The 20,700-nt window shown below is 41.7% G+C and overlaps 1 protein-coding gene across 3 annotated transcripts in view; it reads left to right on the top strand.

Annotated features, from left to right (window-relative positions):
• The window catches only part of LOC128454268 (guanine nucleotide-binding protein G(olf) subunit alpha), a 45,525-nt gene that overhangs the window by 19,867 nt on the left and 4,958 nt on the right, over positions 1-20,700 (top strand). For 2 of the 3 annotated variants that reach the window (XM_053437622.1, XM_053437623.1), the window contains exons 5-7: positions 956-1,053; positions 18,614-18,668; positions 18,786-18,859. In XM_053437622.1, the coding sequence (XP_053293597.1) occupies positions 956-1,053; positions 18,614-18,668; positions 18,786-18,859 (227 nt within the window). Of the gene's footprint in view, positions 1-955; positions 1,054-8,434; positions 8,511-18,613; positions 18,669-18,785; positions 18,860-20,700 lie in introns of those variants that run through there. The other variant, XM_053437624.1, reaches the window with a different exon arrangement.

Here is a 20,700-nt window from a genome sequence, read left to right on the forward strand (position 1 = left end):
ACTAATCTTTGCATCAAGAGTAAAGTAACTTATTACTGGAGTACTGTTATCACTGTAAAGTATTAATAAACCCTTTCTTGCCGTTTCTTTGTAAATATAAAATCAATATTTCTACTTCAGTTTGGCAGACTTTTGATGCTGATTAATCTATAGTGAAAATAATCGAAAATTAAGGCCTAAATGAGAGGCATGTTATGTAGATTTCCATAAAGTAATTTGTTTTTGTGACTTCCGTCCTATTTAAAGAAATATTTCCACATTTCCAGGAGTACACAGAGTGATATGTGTTAGCGTAAAGCCCGGTAGCAGGAAGGAACAGCTAACCTGGCACCGTCTACAATTGGAAAACAAAAATGCCTACTCATAATTGAAAAGCTCATTAGTCAGCAGGTTATATATCTTACTTGTGTAATCCAAACACACACACACACAGTATGTAAAAACAATAATTTCTGGTTTCACTGGCCAACTGTATTGAGCAATGGATTCTGTACAGGTTGCTGGCTAGGGTCTGTCTAAGTGAGTGTACACTAGGCCAGAGTGTCTGTACCAAACCTAACACACTCCAGGAAGCTGCACAAAGTTGTTGGTGCCCGGCACCTGTTTGACTAGAATTAAAAATACAAGTTTTTCTGCTCCTGCTGGTGGGGGAGCTTGATCAAAACAAGGCCTTGGTCCCTGTTCACAACAGTAGAAGATGGTGGCTGTGCCGGGCAGAAGTGCATATTTACTGTAGGTAGCTGTAAAACAAGTGTTAGTGAGTCTGCAGGGGTCCCATTGATGTATATTTTGTCATCATAGGGAATAATCCTAGGTATGGAAGTTGAATGTGTTCATCAGAGAAACTAATAGTTACCACTTAAGTACCATGTTTTAATTTAGCAGGTTATAGTTATGTTTGTTTGTTTGTTTGTTTGTTTGTTTCTTCATGATTTCTTTTCTCTTTTCCCCTCAGGAGTTCTTCGATCACGCAAAGAAGCTGTGGGATGACGAAGGAGTGAAGGCCTGCTTTGAGAGGTCCAATGAGTACCAGCTCATCGACTGCGCACAATAGTGAGTCCAAACTTGAAAATATATATATTTTCCTGCTGCGACTTTGAGCTTTGCAATAGACTGTTCATGAAAAGAGGTTAAAAAAACTGATTTGCTCTCGAGCACATGCTTTGCTGTATGAACTCAGGTATGTGTAGCTATAAGATACCATCGGGAGGAGAAGTGAGCCGGTTTAACTTTCACAGCCCTTCAAAGTATTGTCACGCTGCTCCGTCTGTTGTGTCACGTTTGAGGTGAAAGCTGTGCAGCGTGTGCTGGTGTCGTACCATACGTGAGATGTATTTACTCTGGGTGTGGCAAGGCAAGCAGCAGTTGTATAATGGGAAACGTGGTCTCAGACTTTTGGACCCCACTGTATATCTTCTCACGTCTGCATGTTTGACAATTCACCATGGCGATATGCAAAGCCTGCGGCCGGCCTGTATTAGTTTAATCCAACTGTAGAGTTCAGAGGATTTATATTGATAATGTTTTTGACTGTAAAGCTGCTACAGTTTTTATTATTTTACTGTTGAGGGGTGGAAAATTCAACCTGTGGAGTTATTAGGCATACATTTCAGTGTGTCTCTTTGGACAAAAGCAATGTGGGTCAAGTTTTTTATATATTTTTTTATGCAATCGTACTTTTGATACTGTAGTTATGAAATTCTGATGGCTGCTGTGTGGCAAGGTTGATGCCCCAGATTGTTTGGAAGGCGCCTACAGTACCATGGGCCACCGTGGGGAGCTGGTGGTAGACAGCAGAGGGCCCCTCTGTTGTCGGTAAAAGGAAGTTTGGATATGCAAAGTGATTCACTGATTTCTGTGCTCTCCTTCTGCTTCCTCTCTGACTCACCTCTGGATTCACATGTAAATATGAGGACATGCACACGGTTCAGACTCCGGAGTGCAGTCCACTGAAAGTTGTCCCCTCCCCATCCCAAAGGTTGTCTCCCTTTATCGCAGAGGGTTACGGTCAAAGGCCCACTTTATCAGTGACTGGGGATATTGTCTTGTTGTCAGCGATCTGTGAGCCTGTGTTACATGGGCGTAGACTTGTGTTTTTTTATTTTTTAAATATCGTATAGCACGTAGACAAGCATGCTTTAAGCGTCTTTCCTGAATGTCTCTTTCCTTGGACATAAATTTCACTGGTTGCTCTGCCTGATAGCAGCTTCCATAGAAAGGGGAGAGATAGTCAGGTGATGGTTGGAGAGTCACATGAATCTGTAAGGTGGAGCTGTTACAGTCAAGGGCCTGTGTTTGTCTTTTCTGCTCTGTCTGCGTTTGTGTGTGCTGCGACTGCACAATATCTCAAAGAGCATCTTGTGTGTGTTTTTTTTAAAATATTTTTAAGTTAATATCCCAGTATCATAATGACACCACACAGAGCGGTATAACAAACATCTGTAAACACACTGGTCTTTTGAATGCTGAATTCATAAACCATATTCTCTATTAGTAGCTGACACCACAGAGGCTTGTCTGAAGCCCTGAAAATATGGTTGTCCTGTGACATGAGTAAACATTAACCGAGTGAAATGAAGACAGTGAAGAGAATACATTATTTAGATCAAGCGCTGCAGGTTTATATGTGACTTTTCTTCTGTTGGAGTGTGTGCATTGGTTTTGAAACTCCTCGCTATAGTTTTTGCTCTTATGTTGTAATAAGAAGCATTTTGTCCTTCTCAATCCAAAGAGAATTTGAGATGTTGAGCTTTGTGAGAATCCAGCTGATGGAGGCTCGTCCCTCCATCTTGCCCTTTATTATATCATCCAATCATCTCCTGTCAACTGTTCTACTGCTGCTCCTGATTGGTTGGTGAGCAGTCGTACGTTTGGACATGATCATAATTTTAGTCGATCAAGTAAATAAATAATGATAAAAAGTTACAGCTTCATGCAATACCAGATTTTTTGAAAATGAAAGTGAATGAAAATGACTCTTTCAAAAGCTTTCAGTTATAAGGAAAGACTCAGGATCTGCCTTTTTTTTTTTTTTTTTTTTTTGATCGTGAATGTTCAGTTTTCACATTTGCAATTTGCAGCATATCTCACTCTTCTGTAAAAACATCACAATTTACATCTTTTGTCAGGGTCATGTGTTTGATTGAAGTCTGGTATTTGTCAGACGACATGGCCTCTCACTTACTTCCTCTCTCCGTTTTAACCTCTGTGTGAACTCTTCTGATGGAGGGCATTCAGAGATACTCTGTCCTACATGGCAGCAGACCTGTCGGTGTGAACTTCACACACCTAATCACACACATGCACACTTACACACCATCTATTGTTATTATGATCACTTAACTACACTTAACTTTGTCAGCCACTATCTTTAGCAACATTGGCAGATGGCCTCTGCAGCCAACTGGTTTCAGGGGAAAGGAGCACAGCTCATAAGTTAGGATTCCAGCAGGATTTAACTCATATTTTGGTGAATGGTCTGTTATGTTATTTCGTCTTTTCTTTTGTGTTTAGATTTTTAAAGTTCTGATTCTGTCCCCTCTTCCTCTTTACTACCAATGTTCAGTTCAGGAAGTTGTAATTGCAGGTTTTATTTTTGTTCTTCACACCTGCTGACTCTTCATACAGTCTGTGATCAGAGTGTTTTCAGTCATACTTGAAAGTAAATTGTAGAGGAAGTTGGTTTACATGTCGCTGCTTGTGGTAGAAACAGATTGGCAGGCAGCAAGCTAACATGCTAACGCTCTAGGAGAGTCTCATGAGATCCCTGTCAGAGCACAGGGCAAGATATATATATATGTAGTGTTTATATTTTGTGAAGGCGCATTAAATACCTCTGCCGTTCCATCCGCGTTGTCCTTCACAGACCTTGCTCCCCTGGCAGAATCTTTTTCCAGCGCCAGGCGACCCATTGGACAGAGGCACAGGAAATAGGCCTGGGCCGATGGCGGGTGCTTGTTATGCCAAAGAGCATGTCCATATCGATGCATTTGGAATCCTGTCACCCATTGATCTGCCCTCTGCATTGCACATTTATACGTTTTTAAGAGCACAGATATGTGTCTGCCAGTTGATTGATTACAAGCTATTTTCGGCTGCAGTGGGCTGGTTCCATTGCAATGCTTTGGATGGACATTTTTTTTTTCACAAGCAAATCTGAACCTCTCACTTTTTTCTCTCTTGTGTGTGAGTGCTTGTTTGCAGTCCCCTAGCAAATATGAGATTATGACACAGTTCATGCACTGAGGTATTCCTAACTGTAGTCGGATGATGACTGTCCAGTGTTAGATGATGTTTGGGCTGTGATGAATCTCTGTGTGTGTTGTTGTTGTGCGCAGTGGCTGGGATGTCTGGTTACAGGAGCAGGGACTGGGGCTGAGCAGAGCTGCCCTGGATGGAGCTGGAGCTGGAGTCTGTGAATGTAACTGGAGAAATGAGGCTATGAAGAGTGATACAGCAATAGAGTTTATTTCCTGCACTAAGAATGAGGCTTTGGACAGAGGTAGAGCTGATGCTGGGTTAGGAATCGAGAGTGTTACGACTGGAGTTTGCTTAAGATGCAGAAATTTGCTTCTAAAATCAAACCTTTTGTTGTTTAAAATATTTGTATATAGTCTCATTTGATCGAGTACGTCGGATTATATAAGAAACATCATATTTTTTTCACAAAAACTCAGTGAAAAACACTGATGAGGAATATTTAATTTGCCAGCTTGTGATTGAATTTAACCTGATTTACTGTAATAGAATGATAAGTGTCAAACTTAATTTAGTGTTCATTATAACAGAATCTTTTTTTGGGACTAGTTAATAAGGTGTATGAAAAACCCTGAAACTATTTAGGTAATGATTCACATTTTTGGAGACTATTAAAGACGTGAGCTTTTCACTATTTTCTGACGGTCACAGTCCAAATTATATAATACATAATCAAGAAAACAAGTGGTAGGTTAGTTGATCTGTTAGTTATCTTGCAGCCTTTACTTGCTATAACCAAATGTTACCCATACTTTTTATGTCCTTGTCTTTTCAAACAAATGGATCATGTGACTGTGTTACACTCAACTGAAACTTCCTTGTTATTAATTGCCAAAGTCCCATCAAGAATGGACCTTGATCACGTCTCTCGACACCCTCTCACACACACGAATACACCTATGCATGAAAACACACACATGAAATATATACATATACAATAATTCCAGGACACAGGTTTTATCTCGAGGGGAAAGTGTTGGTCTTTAAGTGTGGTTTGGAAAAGTGTTCATCACAAATGTTATTGACACAGAAAACTCCTTTGAGCTTATTCAATACTTAATGTTAAGCCCATGTGTTGTAAGACTACTTTTTGTTCTTTCATTCATATTTATATGCAAATTATTTTATCAATTCATTGTTTAGGTGAAAGAAGGTCAGATAATAGTAAAACATGTCAATTCTCAGTGAAGTAGTCTGTTCTCTGGGCTTTAAACATTTAACTTTAAAAATATTAATGCTGCTATGAGGAATGATACTATTAGCACCACAAATGTTTGAATTCACAAGCAGCTGAATAGATGAGGGTGAAGTGTTGTGTGGATGGCCCAAGATGGGGCGGCACCGCTGGGACGGGACCAGTCTCCCACAGTCCTGGAGATGGGGCCGGGTTGTTGATAGACATATCTAAGACTGGGTCTGGTTCTTGGCCTAGGCTGGGGCTGGGGTGTAGTGCTCGTCACGGGACTCTGTCACCAGCCTGGGGGCCACTGACACAGTCATCTGGGGCAGTAAAGTTCTAAGAATGGCCGGCATTGTCAGCCAGCCCAGGCCCCTGAAGGGCCTACAGAAACAGAGGGGCTACGCTTCGCAAACAGTGGCTCTCCTCAATAAGGAGCCTCTTCTGTTCACGGAAGAGCCCGAGAGAGCGATATTTATACACTGGCTGCATGTCACCACTGCTTTTTTTTATGTCACCAATAAGTTGCCTGATTTCCTCATGTTTTAGCTGATTTGATATACCAACAGCACCAGGGGATAAGGCTGAGCTCCGGGTGTCTCTTAACATGTCTCAACTGATCTGTGCGTTTTTATATTTCATAACTTTTTTTTTTTTCTGGATTGGTTATCAAGTTATTTTTAATGCATGAGAAATGGATTTTCCACTGGGATGTTTGTCTCACTGCAGCCAGAGCACCGTTTGATATTGTGTTAAACCTTTATGGACTGTATTGTTTTATCCACTTTAGGGCTGAAGTCACTATTTGAATTTATGCATTTAAACAGTATGAAGCTGAAAGTGTGTTAGACGATCACATTCTGTACTGATTACTATAATGTTAAGTCTGTATCTGAAAGACAGTGATGCACTAGTATGTATTAGGGAAAAGGGGAAATTACAAACAATGCAGCCACACAACTAACTTTCTCCACAAAGTTAAACACGGCTGCAAATATTACAGATGAACACATAACTATCAAAATGCAAAGCGATCAGTAAAAATACGTCCTTAATTCAGATTCAACCTCTCCAAAGATTATGAAACAGCACTTATTCTATCTTGAAAAGTGCTTTTGAATGTAAATTTGTTGTTAATAGATATGTTTCTTACATTCATGTCATGTAGTTTAGTGCTTTATCCATTTAGAGTAAACAAACTCTTGAAAAGGCTTAAATGGTTTTCAGCTCAGTTTATCCGTTTCCTGTTCAAGAACAGAATAAATGATGTTGACTCGAATGTTTACTGTGGCTGAATTCAAATCATAATTATAACTAAACTAATCGTAAAAAAATAAACACTTTATTCATAAAAAGAATCATAAAAGGAAAGATTAACAAAAACCTGTGTGTCACTTGCTAAAATCAGATGACCCTGCTGTCAGCTGACTGAGAAATAATCAAAGGGGGCACTATGGAAGTGTGTGTGTGTGTGAGTGTGTAGTTGTGTGTTTGTGTGCGTGATTTCTGAGGAAGAGGAAGGAGTGGTTTTGAGCTGAACTGTAGAATCTGATCTACTGGAAGCTCAGTTTGACTCCATCTTCACAAACCACTGTCCTTAAGGTTGTTAGAGCCCCCTGTGGGACTGTCTCTCTCTCTCTCTCTCTCTCTCTCCCCCCCACTATCCCCCTTTCTTTCTCTCTCTCTTTCTCTCCCTCTCTCTGTCTATTCAGTCCTCTCTTGAGGCCAGAATGCGACAGCATAAAGGATGTTGCAGAACACATGAGAACACGTCTTTCCCTATATGAAGTATTTTCTAGTGTGTGTGTGTGTGGGGGGGGGGTGACTGCGGCGGCATCATTTAAACATTTAACATCTTCACGTTCAACAGTAAGGGCCTCAGATTTAGTGTTACTGTAAGCGTTAATGGCTGTTTCTGTCCATTAGCTAAGTGTTTTAACGTGCTCTGCTGGGTGTTGTGGAAGTTGAAGATGCTGTGTGTGTGTGTGTGTGTAAGCCATCGGCCTGACCTGGTGCATTTGGAAATCGTTAAGAGAGCCTAAAGCTGCTCAGCATAGCATGCTACATGTCACAAGATTAGCTACACTGCCAGTGTGTTTTTATTTTGTTTCGAGAGACCAGAGGCTCTGACGGACTGTATTCTGTTTCGTCAGGAAGTTGGATCACATTGGAAAGACCGCACTGCTCTATAGAACAAGATATGCATCTTGAAGAGTGTATATCTTATGTAAATCTCTATTGAAAATGCAATGGAATAAAACCACACGTTGGTCAACATGTCAAAATAGCGTCGTGTTCGGATTGTTAGGTTTGTGATTATAGGTTTGTGTTAATTGTTAGTTTTTGTCTCTCTGTTCTTAAACGTGAACAGTGTTGCAGTGGAAAATGGGAATTTATGTCCCACTTAAAGAAGGAGAATTGTAGCTATAAATAGATTTTTATTTTTGGGTTAAAATGTGCGTCCATTTTAAAGGACAGACAGAGACACAGAGTGAGGCTGGTGAATGGCGGATATCTGCGAGTCTGTTAGTGTGTGCTGACTACACACACACACACGCACGTACACACATGTACATACCTTTCTCTCTATCTCTCACACACACACACACACACACACACACACACACACACACACACACACACACACACACACACACACACACACACATGAACACACGCACTCCCTGCTGTTGACCAGGAGTGTAAAGGCACAGACTGCTGGAGGACAGCAGTGGCGCTGCAGGTTTCTTGCTGAGAGATTGTGGAATGGTCGTCCATAGACCCCCTCCTCGCTCTCTCTCTCGCTCTCTCTCTCACGCTCTCCCTCTCACTCTCTCCATCGAGGCTCCCCCCACTCCCCCCCACCCCTGTCGCTCCCTTTTCTCCCCCTCCCCTCCCCTTCCACCACCACCCCCCACCCCCCCTTAGAGCTTATGTAAACTAGCTGTGGAGCCAGGGCAAGCTATTTTTAGCAACAGTACTGCAGAGCAGAAACGGAGGGTCACGTGTGCGCAGCCGAATCAAAGGGAGTATCCCGGCAATGCGCTGTAAACAAAGGGAAGGTCAGTAGCAGAAGGTGAGACACAAAACGCCTCTGTGTTGGTTTTGTGTATGTGTGTGTGTGTGTGTGAGAGAAAGGGAAAGAGAGGGAGTGAGTGAATACACACACACACACACTGCCTCGCCATACCTTCTCTTCTCTTAATGCCCTGACATAAACAAATCATGGCGAGTGTATTAATGCCCCCATATTCTCTCGTGCTAACTCTGACTAACACACACACACACACACACACACACACACACACACACACACACACACACACACACACACACACACACACACACACACACACAAAACACACCATCTCTTACAGTGTGCTGGATTGATCAAAGCGGGGTATGACACACGAGGAGACATTTTGCTGTCTAATCATGACAGGGGCTCCTAGCTCCTCACTCTCTCCTGCCTGTCAGAGCGAGCAGCCGCAGACTGGGAGTCATGCACCCCCCCCACACACACACCCTTCCAAAATAAAGCACATGACCATGTGTGCTTAGCATTACCATTAGGATGTTTTGTTTCGTTTCACATTTGATGTCAAACCCTCTTTGGCGCCTGCTCAGACTTCGGCCTGCCTGTGTTTACACTGTGTGCTCAGGTTGTGAAGCCTGTAGGCCCGGCTAGCAGCGAGGCTAACGGCTAGCAGCGTCCAGCCACACCCAGGCAAAAAGGTCTCCCTCCACCTCAGCCACTAGTCAAACAAACCTCAACTTTCACCCCCTGTGGAATGTGGTCAGAGGGAGGCATGTAGATATTTATAGAAATGGTTTATTTTGTATTTTTCTGTCACTGGTTTGTTTCCTCAGACGGATTGAGCTGCTGCCTGTTTCATCAGGCTAGGTTGAAGGAGGTAGCTCGGAGGCTAAATTAAGTAAACATCCGGCTCCAGCACAAACGCTTTTGGTTGGATGATTTATTGTTGTAGGCGTTCTTAACCTGGGATTCTGGAGCATCTCCGTACTGATAACCACTGAGTAAATACTGGTCCGTATCAATCTTAAAGTGTCCTGACAAGATAATATGCGATGTCAGGGGCGTATCTGGTTCCTCTTTGTATGCCTTTGTGGTTCCTCACAGTGATACTGTACTGTACTCAAAATCAATATTTATTTAGAAATTTAATTCCCGTCCACACTTTGTGTTTTTACAGCTGCTACAGGTTAAACAAAGGCGTAATGTTTATATGCTGCTTTGTGCATATTAGTAATTATATTTATTTAGTAATGTGTCTTCCTGTTTCTGCTGCAGCATAAACACTGGAAACTTCGGCAAAACCATTAAAGTCTTATGATTCTGTGGATTTGTTTTGAAAGGCGTCTCTTTAGACCGTTTATTACAGGGGGTTGACGTGTATGTACCTAATGTTGACTGTGTACAGTGATTTTTTTTTTTTTGCTCTGTACTTTCATGTGGCTCTGTTAAGCTTTTTATCTTTTTGTCTGTGACAATCCCAACTTAACTTCCTTAACAAAACAAGCCAATTAAATGATTGGTTGAGTTACAGAGAATTAATTCGTAACTATTTTGGAAACTGAACAATCATCCAAGTAGTTTCCCCGAAGACATTATGTCTTTATTGTGAGTATAACATACTTTCAACCAAACACAGCTTTTGGTGAGCAGCCAAACTCTCTTACGCTGTCAGCTGGTTCTGTTTATACCTGTAGTTTTTTTACCAGTGTCATTTTGTGGGGCACACGGTGCGATCACTCGCCTCAAGACACACTACAGCACTTAGTTCATCAGTGACAAACAATAACCTGTGTTGTAGTTTTGTAAATATGGAAATGAATGGACTAAAATTATAATATGAATTGTCATAATGCCTAAACAATCCTTCCATCACAAAAGACCAGCCACAGTTTGTATATAGTGCGGTCACCTTTTGCTTTCATCTGGATTAGACACACAGACACACAACAGACACACAAGCAGTTAGAGGATTTTAAACGGGACCTATGTCAATATATAATATTACAGTATACGTGCTGCGGTGAGGAGGCGCTCTGAGCTGTCGGCATCTTATGTTCTCCAGCGTACAGATAAAAAATGGAGCAGGTTTACTAAACAGTGGCTCGAGTAACATTTAACGAGAACATTAGCTTTTACATTTCTTGATTGCAGCCGTTTTAGTGCATTTCCCTTACATGGGCCATCATTAACCGGGGCATTTATATAAAACAAACGTTATACATGATTGTGATTAAGAGACTCGATCCCCCTGTTATGTCTCACAATGAGCAGGTAATGGTAGAGAGGTTTACCAGGCACGGATGTCCTGCTGTAATCTTTGTTTGCTGCCCACGCTGATATTGCTGATCAGATCGAACATTTACAGATGGATTTGAGAAGTTGCCATTCCCCAATAACCATGCTCTGGTTTCTCAATTGTAGTTATACAGTTTAGATTCAGAACCCTCACACTGGAGGTAAAGTGCAGTCAGGTAATATTTGCTATGACTGGGGATATACAAATGAAAATGAATCGAATGGAATTGGATGAGGTGGTGCTCACAAACACTGGGTGCGCTAGCATAGTAGCATTGGCTCGACTGCGTTGTTGTCGTATTTTTAATTGCACAATGTGACTTTATTTAGTTTCTTGTTGTGTAATTATGGACTGCTTTACACTGGGCTTTGCAACAAGGGAGGAGGGAGGCGTGTCGAGCAGGTAGTGTGCTTATTTTTTTTACTGAGCAGTCCAGTATATTCAGAAAGTAGCGATGAAGCAAATGAACCACAGAAAAGGGTCTGGTGTGATAGACCCTCCACATCTTGGAGCTGTGTACGCGTGGAGTGCAATCAGCAGAGTTGTGCACCAGCTTAGGGGTAGAGTAGTATTATCTTTTTTACAATGAACCACTGGAATAATCTGCAGTACCCGTGTCATCCTCTGACCCTGAACTCACCTGCTCGTAGTCAAAGTAATGACACTGTACTCCGAGTAATCTGTTCAGATATCCCACTAATCACCAACACATCAAATCACTTCAAATCCATTTCCCCTGATCTGCTGCCATCACAGACACGACCGAGTGGACTAATTTGGTAATTTGTACAGACTAGTTGCTTCCCAGTACATTAAAAGCTGCTGGGAGGTTTGGGCCCATCTCACAGGACTGCTATTGACTGCTCTGGGACTTGTAGCATCCTTATCAATTATCCCCAGCGTTCAGCTCTCAACTCATATAACCCTGTGCGTCTTATTCATCACAACTGACACTGTGTGTGCCAGGTTGTGACAAGGACTCACTAACTTTGTGTGTGTCTCTCTAAACCCTACACACAACACTCTACAGTACTCTCTTTGCTGAAAATCAGACTTATTTTGGGGTTTGTGCTCAAAAACGGCAAACACTCTCATAAAATAATCTGTCTTCATGGGCCTAAATTCTGCTGTTCCCCGAAATCGAACGCATACACACAGACGGTGACACACATACGTTGTGGAGGCCAGCACAGAGCACGGTGCTGCTTTGTGTTGATGTATGGGAGAGTCTGGGAATGGAAGGATACGAGTGCAGCCTGGCTTAGGAAGAGGAGGGGTGGGGGAGAGGGAGAGGGGGAGAGAGAGAGAGGAGTGGTATGGACTGACTGGGGTTGCCATGGGAACCCAGCTGCTAAAAGCAGGCAGGGTCAGTGAGGAAGAGAGTCTGTATGCAGCAGGAGCGAGTGGAGGCCACCTGGAGGCTGGTTTGTAAACTACACAAACAGCACACAGGCCCGCACAGCTACAAACTACATGCAGAGAATCTACAAGTTTAAAATCTTCAATTTAAATGAAATTAACTCTCTTTTTATTGGGATTTCTGTCCACTTGTGTTACTGGTTTCTAATCACCTGACAGTTCCTCCTGCACAGCTTGATTCAGACTTATGCAATGTGCACTTCACTGTCTGATATTAGTCGCTGCTTATTGAGCTTTTATTAGGGGAAAAGAGCAAAAGCTTATTTTCACTCGGCCACCGGTTGATTTCCTAGTGGAATAACTCATTTGACACGGAGGCGGTTGTTTGCAGGTGAGAGAATAGAAACCTGCTCGATATCGTTTATTTGGCTATTTTTACTTGGGTTTTCTATTTTTGTCACGGATTAATTCAGTAGCTGACGATAGTATATCGATGTCTGGCTTCAATTTTGTTTAGAGAAACCCATAAGTCTGTTCCGCTGTGAGACCTGAGCGAGGCTCGGGCCCCACTGTGGCTCAAACACTAATTTTGGGGACCGCGTCTATTTTAAGCAGAGGTAATGTAATGCTAAATGTCGACACTGAACAGAGACAAAAGGGCATGATGATGTATTTCACATTTTTATACAACACCTTTCAAAACCATGACTTGATGCGGCCCTGGAAGGCAAATTGGCGGCCTTGAGATAAAGCAGGCACTTTTGTTTACACAAGATTTGGTTTGACTTTCAGGAGTGTCTCCATTCTCGCTCCTATATTTAGGAAGTACCCACTGAGCCGTTGATGGATTTGTCCAGTTTCAGATCCATCTTCCAAACTGCACCGTGTTCCTGTTTGGATGGATGAGTTGAACCCTGGGCTCAGATCTTTCCACCAGGTGACCAGGATCCTGCACAGCTCCATCTTCCCCGTGTTGGTGCTGCACACGTTTGTGCGCGCTGCGACCAGCTCGATGCCTCCGACGTTGTGTGTTATGGGATGAGCTTTTGTTGTGCGGCTGGATTTTTGATCGGAGACGGGGTGTGTTGTTAGAGACGACAGATGAACTACAAAGGACAAGTTTTCAAGCTGACATATTAGATTAGAGAGGATTCAAGTAGAGTTGAAATGCTTTGTCATATAATTGACTCATTGGTAAAGTTTTGGTATTTTTTTTACAAGACAACATCTCGGATATGAAGATAAGATCTTTACCTCTTTTTTTTATATTGTAGTAAATTCAATATCTCAGACTGTTGGTCACCTTTGATTCTAGGAAATTATAATTATAATTATTTCATAGGCAGAATGATGAATAGATGAATTGAAGGATAAACTGACTGATCATGAAAGTTGTTAGTTGGAGCTCCAGGCTCACGATTTAAAAACGTGACGCTGGATTCTGTTTGTTTTGTGTCTTATTTGCTTAGTGTCACATTTAGTGTCGAGCAGTCGCTTGTGTGACTGTCATGTTTCTTCTTTTGCACATCTAGGACATCATTTGTTTGTCAAACAGTGTGGTCGCCTCAGTGATGCCATTTACCGTCAACTTGCCGTAAATTAACTTTGAGTCAGTGTAGGTGTTGCCTGTACACAACACAACTGAGTTCCAGTAAATGTATGATAGAAAAAAAAATATGTGTACACTTCTAAATGGACAGATTTAAATAAAGTTTTGGCCGTGCGATGCTGCTGTGTCCAGCAGTGAGTTCCAAAGCGCTGTCACCCGTCAGTTGGAGACTGAAGTGAAAGTCCATTATGCTGGCCTGAGCGGCTCAAAATATGGAAACTATTGATTGGATCCTCTGCCCTGCTAATTAAAGATGGTCCACTATTTGTAAAAAGTCAACCCAATTATCAAATGAGCACATGAGGCTGGGTGTTGCTGGTTGAGTGAAGGTTGACTGACTGTCGGAGGGGGACGTTTTTCCAGCTTTGCTTCAGCGTTGTTGCATCTTTTCACTGGCTCTACTTTTTGTATGTTCATGAGTGGAACTTTGTTTTCGGACTCATGCAGGCAGTTTATTTTGGCACAAAATTGTAATCTTTTAGTTAAACTGTTACAGTCCTATTTTGTACGTTTTATTTGTATCTACGCTCTCTTTGCGTATTTGTTTGTTGTGGTCCAGAAGTGACAGAATGGCACAAGCGCTTGTAACAAGCTATGCCATTTTTTTTTTTACCATCATCCCCGCCACCATCTACCCTCTACCTCCCTTTTCTGCTCAATGGGCAGCAACATGTGACCTGGACCACGAGGGTCCTGAGGCCTGAGGCCCCCCCCCCCCCACACTCTCCTGAGCCGTCTCTCGACATGTATCCACGCTTGTGTCTGTGTTTTTACAGAAAGATGAGGCCAACAACACAGACAGACCAGGCCGAGTCAAGTGATACTGTCCACAACAAAGCCTATACATAGCAACACAGCCTGACCCGCAGGACGAGTACAATGTGTTTTGGCTAAATACAGAGACGGCCCAGCCCCACTGACAGAGGCACAGACGAGATAGTTGTGGAATAGTAGAGGGCTGCTTAGTAAAAAGGAGAAATAACAGCTGGATTCTTGTTGTTTGATGTTCGGAAACAGACTTAACAGTGGAAAAAACTAAGAGAAAGCACAACATATAATATAAATTATAATTCTCGGCTGACCACAAGGATTTGCCAGCAACAAAAACTGCAGGATTCTCTGGACCTGAACGCAGTTTGTTTACTTTATAACTTTCAACAAGAACAGAAAACTGCACCGAACCCTCCTGGTCGGACGTTATCTGGTCGTTCACTTGCTAATCAATGTTATCTTTTACCTCCTTTTTCCTTGTTCTGCTTTTCTTTCTTTTTTTTCCTCCTCCTTTTTTCCTTGCTGGGTACAAGGGCTATATTTGGCTCTGCGGTGCTCAACCAATAGTACTTCTGTCACATGGCAGTCACAAAGCTCGCAGTAATTATAACCTAGCTAGGTTTCTGCAAGGAAGGCTTGCTAAAAATAAACCCCACATTGTTGCAGTGATGGGGCAAAAGCTGGAGGTTCCTGAGGTTTGGTCATACGTCTGTGTGCTCAGGCGAGATGAGCACATGTGATTCTCTATATCACGTCTCTTTAAAAATGCTGTCTGATCGGTTTGTGTTCGTCTTGGTTACCACAGAAGCACTAATTTAACAAACTAGATGCAGTTAATTGTGTGATTTGCTTTGACCCAGCTTGTTGTGTGACTGTGAAGTTACCACATCCCTGTGTGGTACATTACATTACATGTCATTTAGCTGACGCTTTTATCCAAAGCGACTTACATTTTTAGAACACTCAGCATTTATGAGGGGCCATTTAGGGGTTCAGTATCTTGCCAAGGACACTTAGGTATGCAGATGGGATAGAGTGGGATTCGAACCGGCAACCTTCTTGTTGCAGAGCACCCGCTCTATCCCCTAGGCCACGCTCTCCCTGCTGGGTGGATTTCAGATTTAGATCGCACCAAAACTCACTCTCTATCTTTTACAAAGCAAAGAAACAAAAGTTGAAATCAGCACCTATTTAGATAGTTCATTAAACATTTGCTAGTGTTTTTTGTTTCAAGCTACGAAGCACACAGTTCCCCGTCCACGTGTTTGATTCCCAGTTGCGAGAATCTGTAATAGGATTGGCATTTGATGCCCGTATGATTTTAGGGATTGTCAAAGTAGAGCTGAACTGGTTAGTTTGATAATTGATTGATAATAAGCTAAAGAGGGAAATGCTGCAATTAATTATTAAATTCATCTTTGATTATTCTGTGAATTCTTTTTTGATAAATAGTTTAGTCTATGAAATGTCACAACATTTTAAATGGTTTTGTTTTTATCACATGTCCAAAGATCCCTAAACATTCTCTTGCTGCGAATCTTGTCGTTACAAAGGTTGAAATCTGGACAGATTTGATATTGTTTAAATGTTTTATAACCAAAACGACAAAACAAATAATTCATCATCAAAATCAAGCTCTAATCAAACTATCACAGCTCTAAATCTAATGATATCCTGGGTAAAGAACAAGACAAGCGTTATCTACTTAGTTTAAATGTTTATGTTAACTTCTTCTTCTTCTGGTGTCTTTAAAATGATTCACGAGCAGAAGAAGAAATCAGTTAAACCGCTCACAACTTAATGCATAAGACCACGGTTCCAAATAATACAAACGTCTGTTCTCCAGAAGACGGCGTGTTTTTAAGCTTCAGTTTTCAGTCTTTGCAGTCTGTAGGGAGTTTAGCGTTTAGATCCATCAGTTCAGTCTTGCAGCTTGACGAGAAAGTAACCACTATTGGAAGGTCGGGGTGTAAATCAGTGGGATCGTGGCCTCCGCAGCCTGAAAGAAAAGCATTGTGGGGATTTCACACACTAGATGAGACCTCTGATCAGCCTGTGGAGATTACCTGGCACATGTATCTCAGCTGGTTAATAAATACATAGTGTTCTGTGCACTAAAATAATAAATGAGCAATTTTTAGATCTCACGTAAGGCGTTGGTGATATTTGTTTCCGTGTACTTGTCGTGTTAAAGACTCGACAGTCTAATAAAAGTGAGTAAATAGATGATAGTTACTTTTGCTTTTGATATTAAAGTGAATATAGATGACTCATTTTGCATATAGTCACATTTTCTCTGTCTGTACTGTATGTTGTGTCTGTTGATACAGTAGAACCACGTCCTGCACATGAACATGAAGTCTGTGAGAAAGTGGAGTGCTCTCTCAGGAATAGCCTTACTTCTCCTTTTGTGTGGACTATGCGAGGCAGAAATAAAGTCGCTGCGATGGAAACATTGTTGTCAGAGCACATGAGCGCTGTCTCTGTTACCTAATGGTTCATAATGGAGCATTCATTCTCCGCCATTTAATTCTAGATGGGTGTGTTAGGTGTGCTACTTTTTTAAGGGCTGAATTGAGCTTGAACCGAGGACTGAAACATACAGAAACCCAAACCTGGACCACTAATCTTCAGTGCGTCAGGTTTCTTGTATGCTGCAGTCATGTTGAGAGTCTTGTGGGATCCTGAAGCCACAGACGGTTGTTTGAGAGATGAGGGATGGTGAGATACAGTCAGCTGTTTGGTCCTTTGTACCAGAGTCACTAACTGGGACCTAGAGGCCGGCCGATATAGATTTGAGGGACCGATGCGTAAATTTGGGATTAAAATGTTATTGATACAACATATCATCCAATATACGTAGCTACAGTGTGTATATATTTATATATGTATATATTTAAAAAGAAAAATCCGAAGATGCATTTATGAAACTCTTAATACAAAGAAAAGTATTTGAGGCTTGATATGTTACAGTTTACCGTAATACATTTATATGATAGCTATGAATAAAACGAAAACACAAATACAACCAGATTTAATATTGAATTATAAAAAATGTATGCATACAATGAAAAAATGAATGCACATTATTGTTGCAGTGTTTATTATGTGAAATTAAAGTTTTCAAGCTCAGATCAGCTTATTTTTATATACTAAACCGTAACATTTGCTTTTATTTGCCCCTTTATGTGACTTTTAAGAGTTTTTGGATGTTTTACATTTGCATTTGATCTTTGCAAACTAATTCGTAACAGTCATTTTCACTGGTATTTTTGCTTTTGGCCCCAGTTTGTTTCAAACCACTGTTGACCCCAACAGTTTGTCACTAACAGCTTTAGGCTAAAGATGTAAATTGTGCTTAGGAGACCTATTAAATGTCAAAGGACTCTTTTATTGATGTTTACACAGTCTTTGGTTTAGATATATGCATCCTGGCCCTGATGCCGTCCTTGTTGGGGCGTGTTCATGGTGAGATCCAGACCATCCAGGGGCCTGAGTGATGCGTGTCCCCAGCCTCGGTGTCCTGAGTCTGCTTGCTGCTCTGCAGAGAGGCCGAGCTGCTGCTGCTGCTGCACATGCTCTCTCTGTAGTGAAGAGAGGCAACAGCAAGCTGTCCAACCTCCACAATAACCGCCTTATGTAATCACTGTGGCTAGAGACAGACAAAAATAGCTCAGACTGAGCAGGCCTGCCCTCGTGTGGTAACCATCCGCCTTAACAGCGGCCTGTCGAGCCTGACAGGGAGTCAGACATGGCAGCTGCCTCTTGCAGGATTCACTGTAGATCACATGAACTGAGCAACAGAGGGATTTCAGATTCGATGAATTGTAATATATGGAATGTTCAATAAATGGATTCATTCGTTTTTAGATTGGTTTACTGTGAAAGTGGCTTCATGTTATTTTGAGGGAAGCTTGGGGTTTGGTTTTGTCTCTCGTGGAATCCCCCTTTATGGAGAATTCTGTCATGTGTTTCCTAGTTTTCTGATGTGGTTACATTGTTTTTTTTATCCTGTATAATCCAAATTTACTTTGTTTTCCTCACAGGCTTTTGAAAAAGAAAAACCTGAGAGCTAAATCTGAGTCTCTTCTGTTTCTCTCTTTACAGTTTCCTGGACAGAATCGACTCTGTAAGACAGAGCGAGTACACACCAACAGACCAGGTGAGTCCTCCTTTTCCCTTGTTTTGAAGACATTTGCTTTAATAGCCTTAGAAATCCTGCCTTTTGTAATTGTTCGCCCCTGACCTCGATCTCTCCTCTGCTTTGAATGTCTTACAGGACCTGTTACGCTGCAGAGTGTTAACTTCAGGGATTTTTGAAACGAGGTTCCAAGTAGACAAAGTGAACTTTCAGTAAGTGCTTGCTCAGCTTTTTACTGGGACGTTACTTAAACACTCGGTTTATTCATCCTTTAGAAATGGTGACTTGCAACTTGCTTACTGCTTTGAACTTTCCAAATCTCCCGATCCACAGAAACAGGGGTCAATCCAAATATCTGCAAAATTCTTAAAAGAGTTTGAAAAGCCTGAGGCGATAAACACTATTTATACAATGTCCGTATGGGATTTTATCAAAAAGTACTATTGTTCCAGGCTTTACTGTATAGTTCATGTGTTGGCTTTAAATAGATCAGCTGTCAGTTATTTTTTAAATCCTTCCATTCATCAATCCATTCATTTTTTTGCTTTTTCATGGATCCTATGATGTTCAATGATGAAAGAATGATATTTATTGGAGGAACATTTTTATAAACAGCCAGGAAACGGAAAAGATTAACAATAGGTTAATGAATTAATGCACCTTCATTATTTGAGCATAACATCTGTGCTGGTTATCAATAATATTTTTTTTAAACATGATTGTGAAATAGGTTTTAAATTACATTCTATGTGGTATTAAAATACCTAAATTGGCGATATGCACACTTTTGAAGCTCTTGGCCTCACTATCACCAAAAAACTGAAGTAAACTTTAAAAAGACTTGATTTGAACTTGGTGAACCCTGTTGAACCTTATTCGTATCCTGCAACAGTAACTTGTCCGTGGACAAAACATTGAAGTTCAACTTTCTCTGCGGCTGGAAACTGAGGTGGAAAAGAACGTCATCTGTCACAGTTTTGGGGAAAAGGAACCGAAGAATACGAGTCAGGGGTAAAGAGTCCTAACTTAGGGGAAAAGGAAAATAATGATACAGTAATCCAAGAGGCAAACAAAGTACACATGTTCAGAAAATGAAAAAAGGTCAAAAGCATGATCAGGCTCAAAAGGAGCAGAAAAAGGAGTGCTGGAAAATTTAGGCACAGAAACAACCTGGCAGAGTTGTTATGTTGTTGTCTGCAGCAGTTCAGTGACAATAGAGATTATTTAATGTTACGTAGCCTCACTCTCCTCCTCCACACACACTGACCTCCAGCACACGGCTTCTGGGCCGGCGTCCCTACTTGTGTCCCCTCAGAGGGGGCAGTTGCCTCACAGCAAGAAAGTTACTGGTTTGATTGGTTCCTGAGACTCTAAGTTCTCCCCGATTCTGTGTGGGGTTTCTCCCACAGTCCAAAGATATGCTGGTTTGGGTTAGAGGTCAATTGGAAACTCTAAATTGACCGAAGGTGTGAATGTGAGAGTAAGTTGTTATTTTAGTTGTGATACGCCGGAGACCTGTCCAGGTTGTACCCCGCCTCTCGCCTAATGTCAGCTGGGATTGGCTCCAGCTCCCCCTGACCCTCAAAAGGAAAAGCAGTATAGATAATGGACGGATGGATTGAATGATGAAATACTGGAACAGGTGAACAGCTAGTGAGGAGGAGGATCAGGTCATTTTAGTGACCGTAAAGATCAGAGTCTGAAATGACAGCAGAATAAGACCATGCACGAAAAGAAGCAACTGGAACCGAATGGAAGAAAAGCATGAAAGATCAAACTGAAACTAAATCGAAGGACCTGGAATACGATTTGAATCGTCTGCGGTCGACGAGTCTGGCTTCTGAGCCGACTGCAGACCCACTGACCAGTGGCTGCAGTTATAAGAGCTGCAGATAAAGGTTAGAGTAAATGTTCCGTAACTGCTTTGATGATGTCAGATGAGCTGACCCATTTCCACAGTCGCAGACACAACAGACTTATTCTACCGTCTGAAACGAGTCTTTGTATCAAATTATATCATCCCCCCCAATGATTGATAAAAAAGCTCTGGGAC

This window comes from Pleuronectes platessa, chromosome 13 (genome assembly GCF_947347685.1).
Source record: "Pleuronectes platessa chromosome 13, fPlePla1.1, whole genome shotgun sequence".
Taxonomy (NCBI): Eukaryota; Metazoa; Chordata; class Actinopteri; order Pleuronectiformes; family Pleuronectidae; genus Pleuronectes; species Pleuronectes platessa.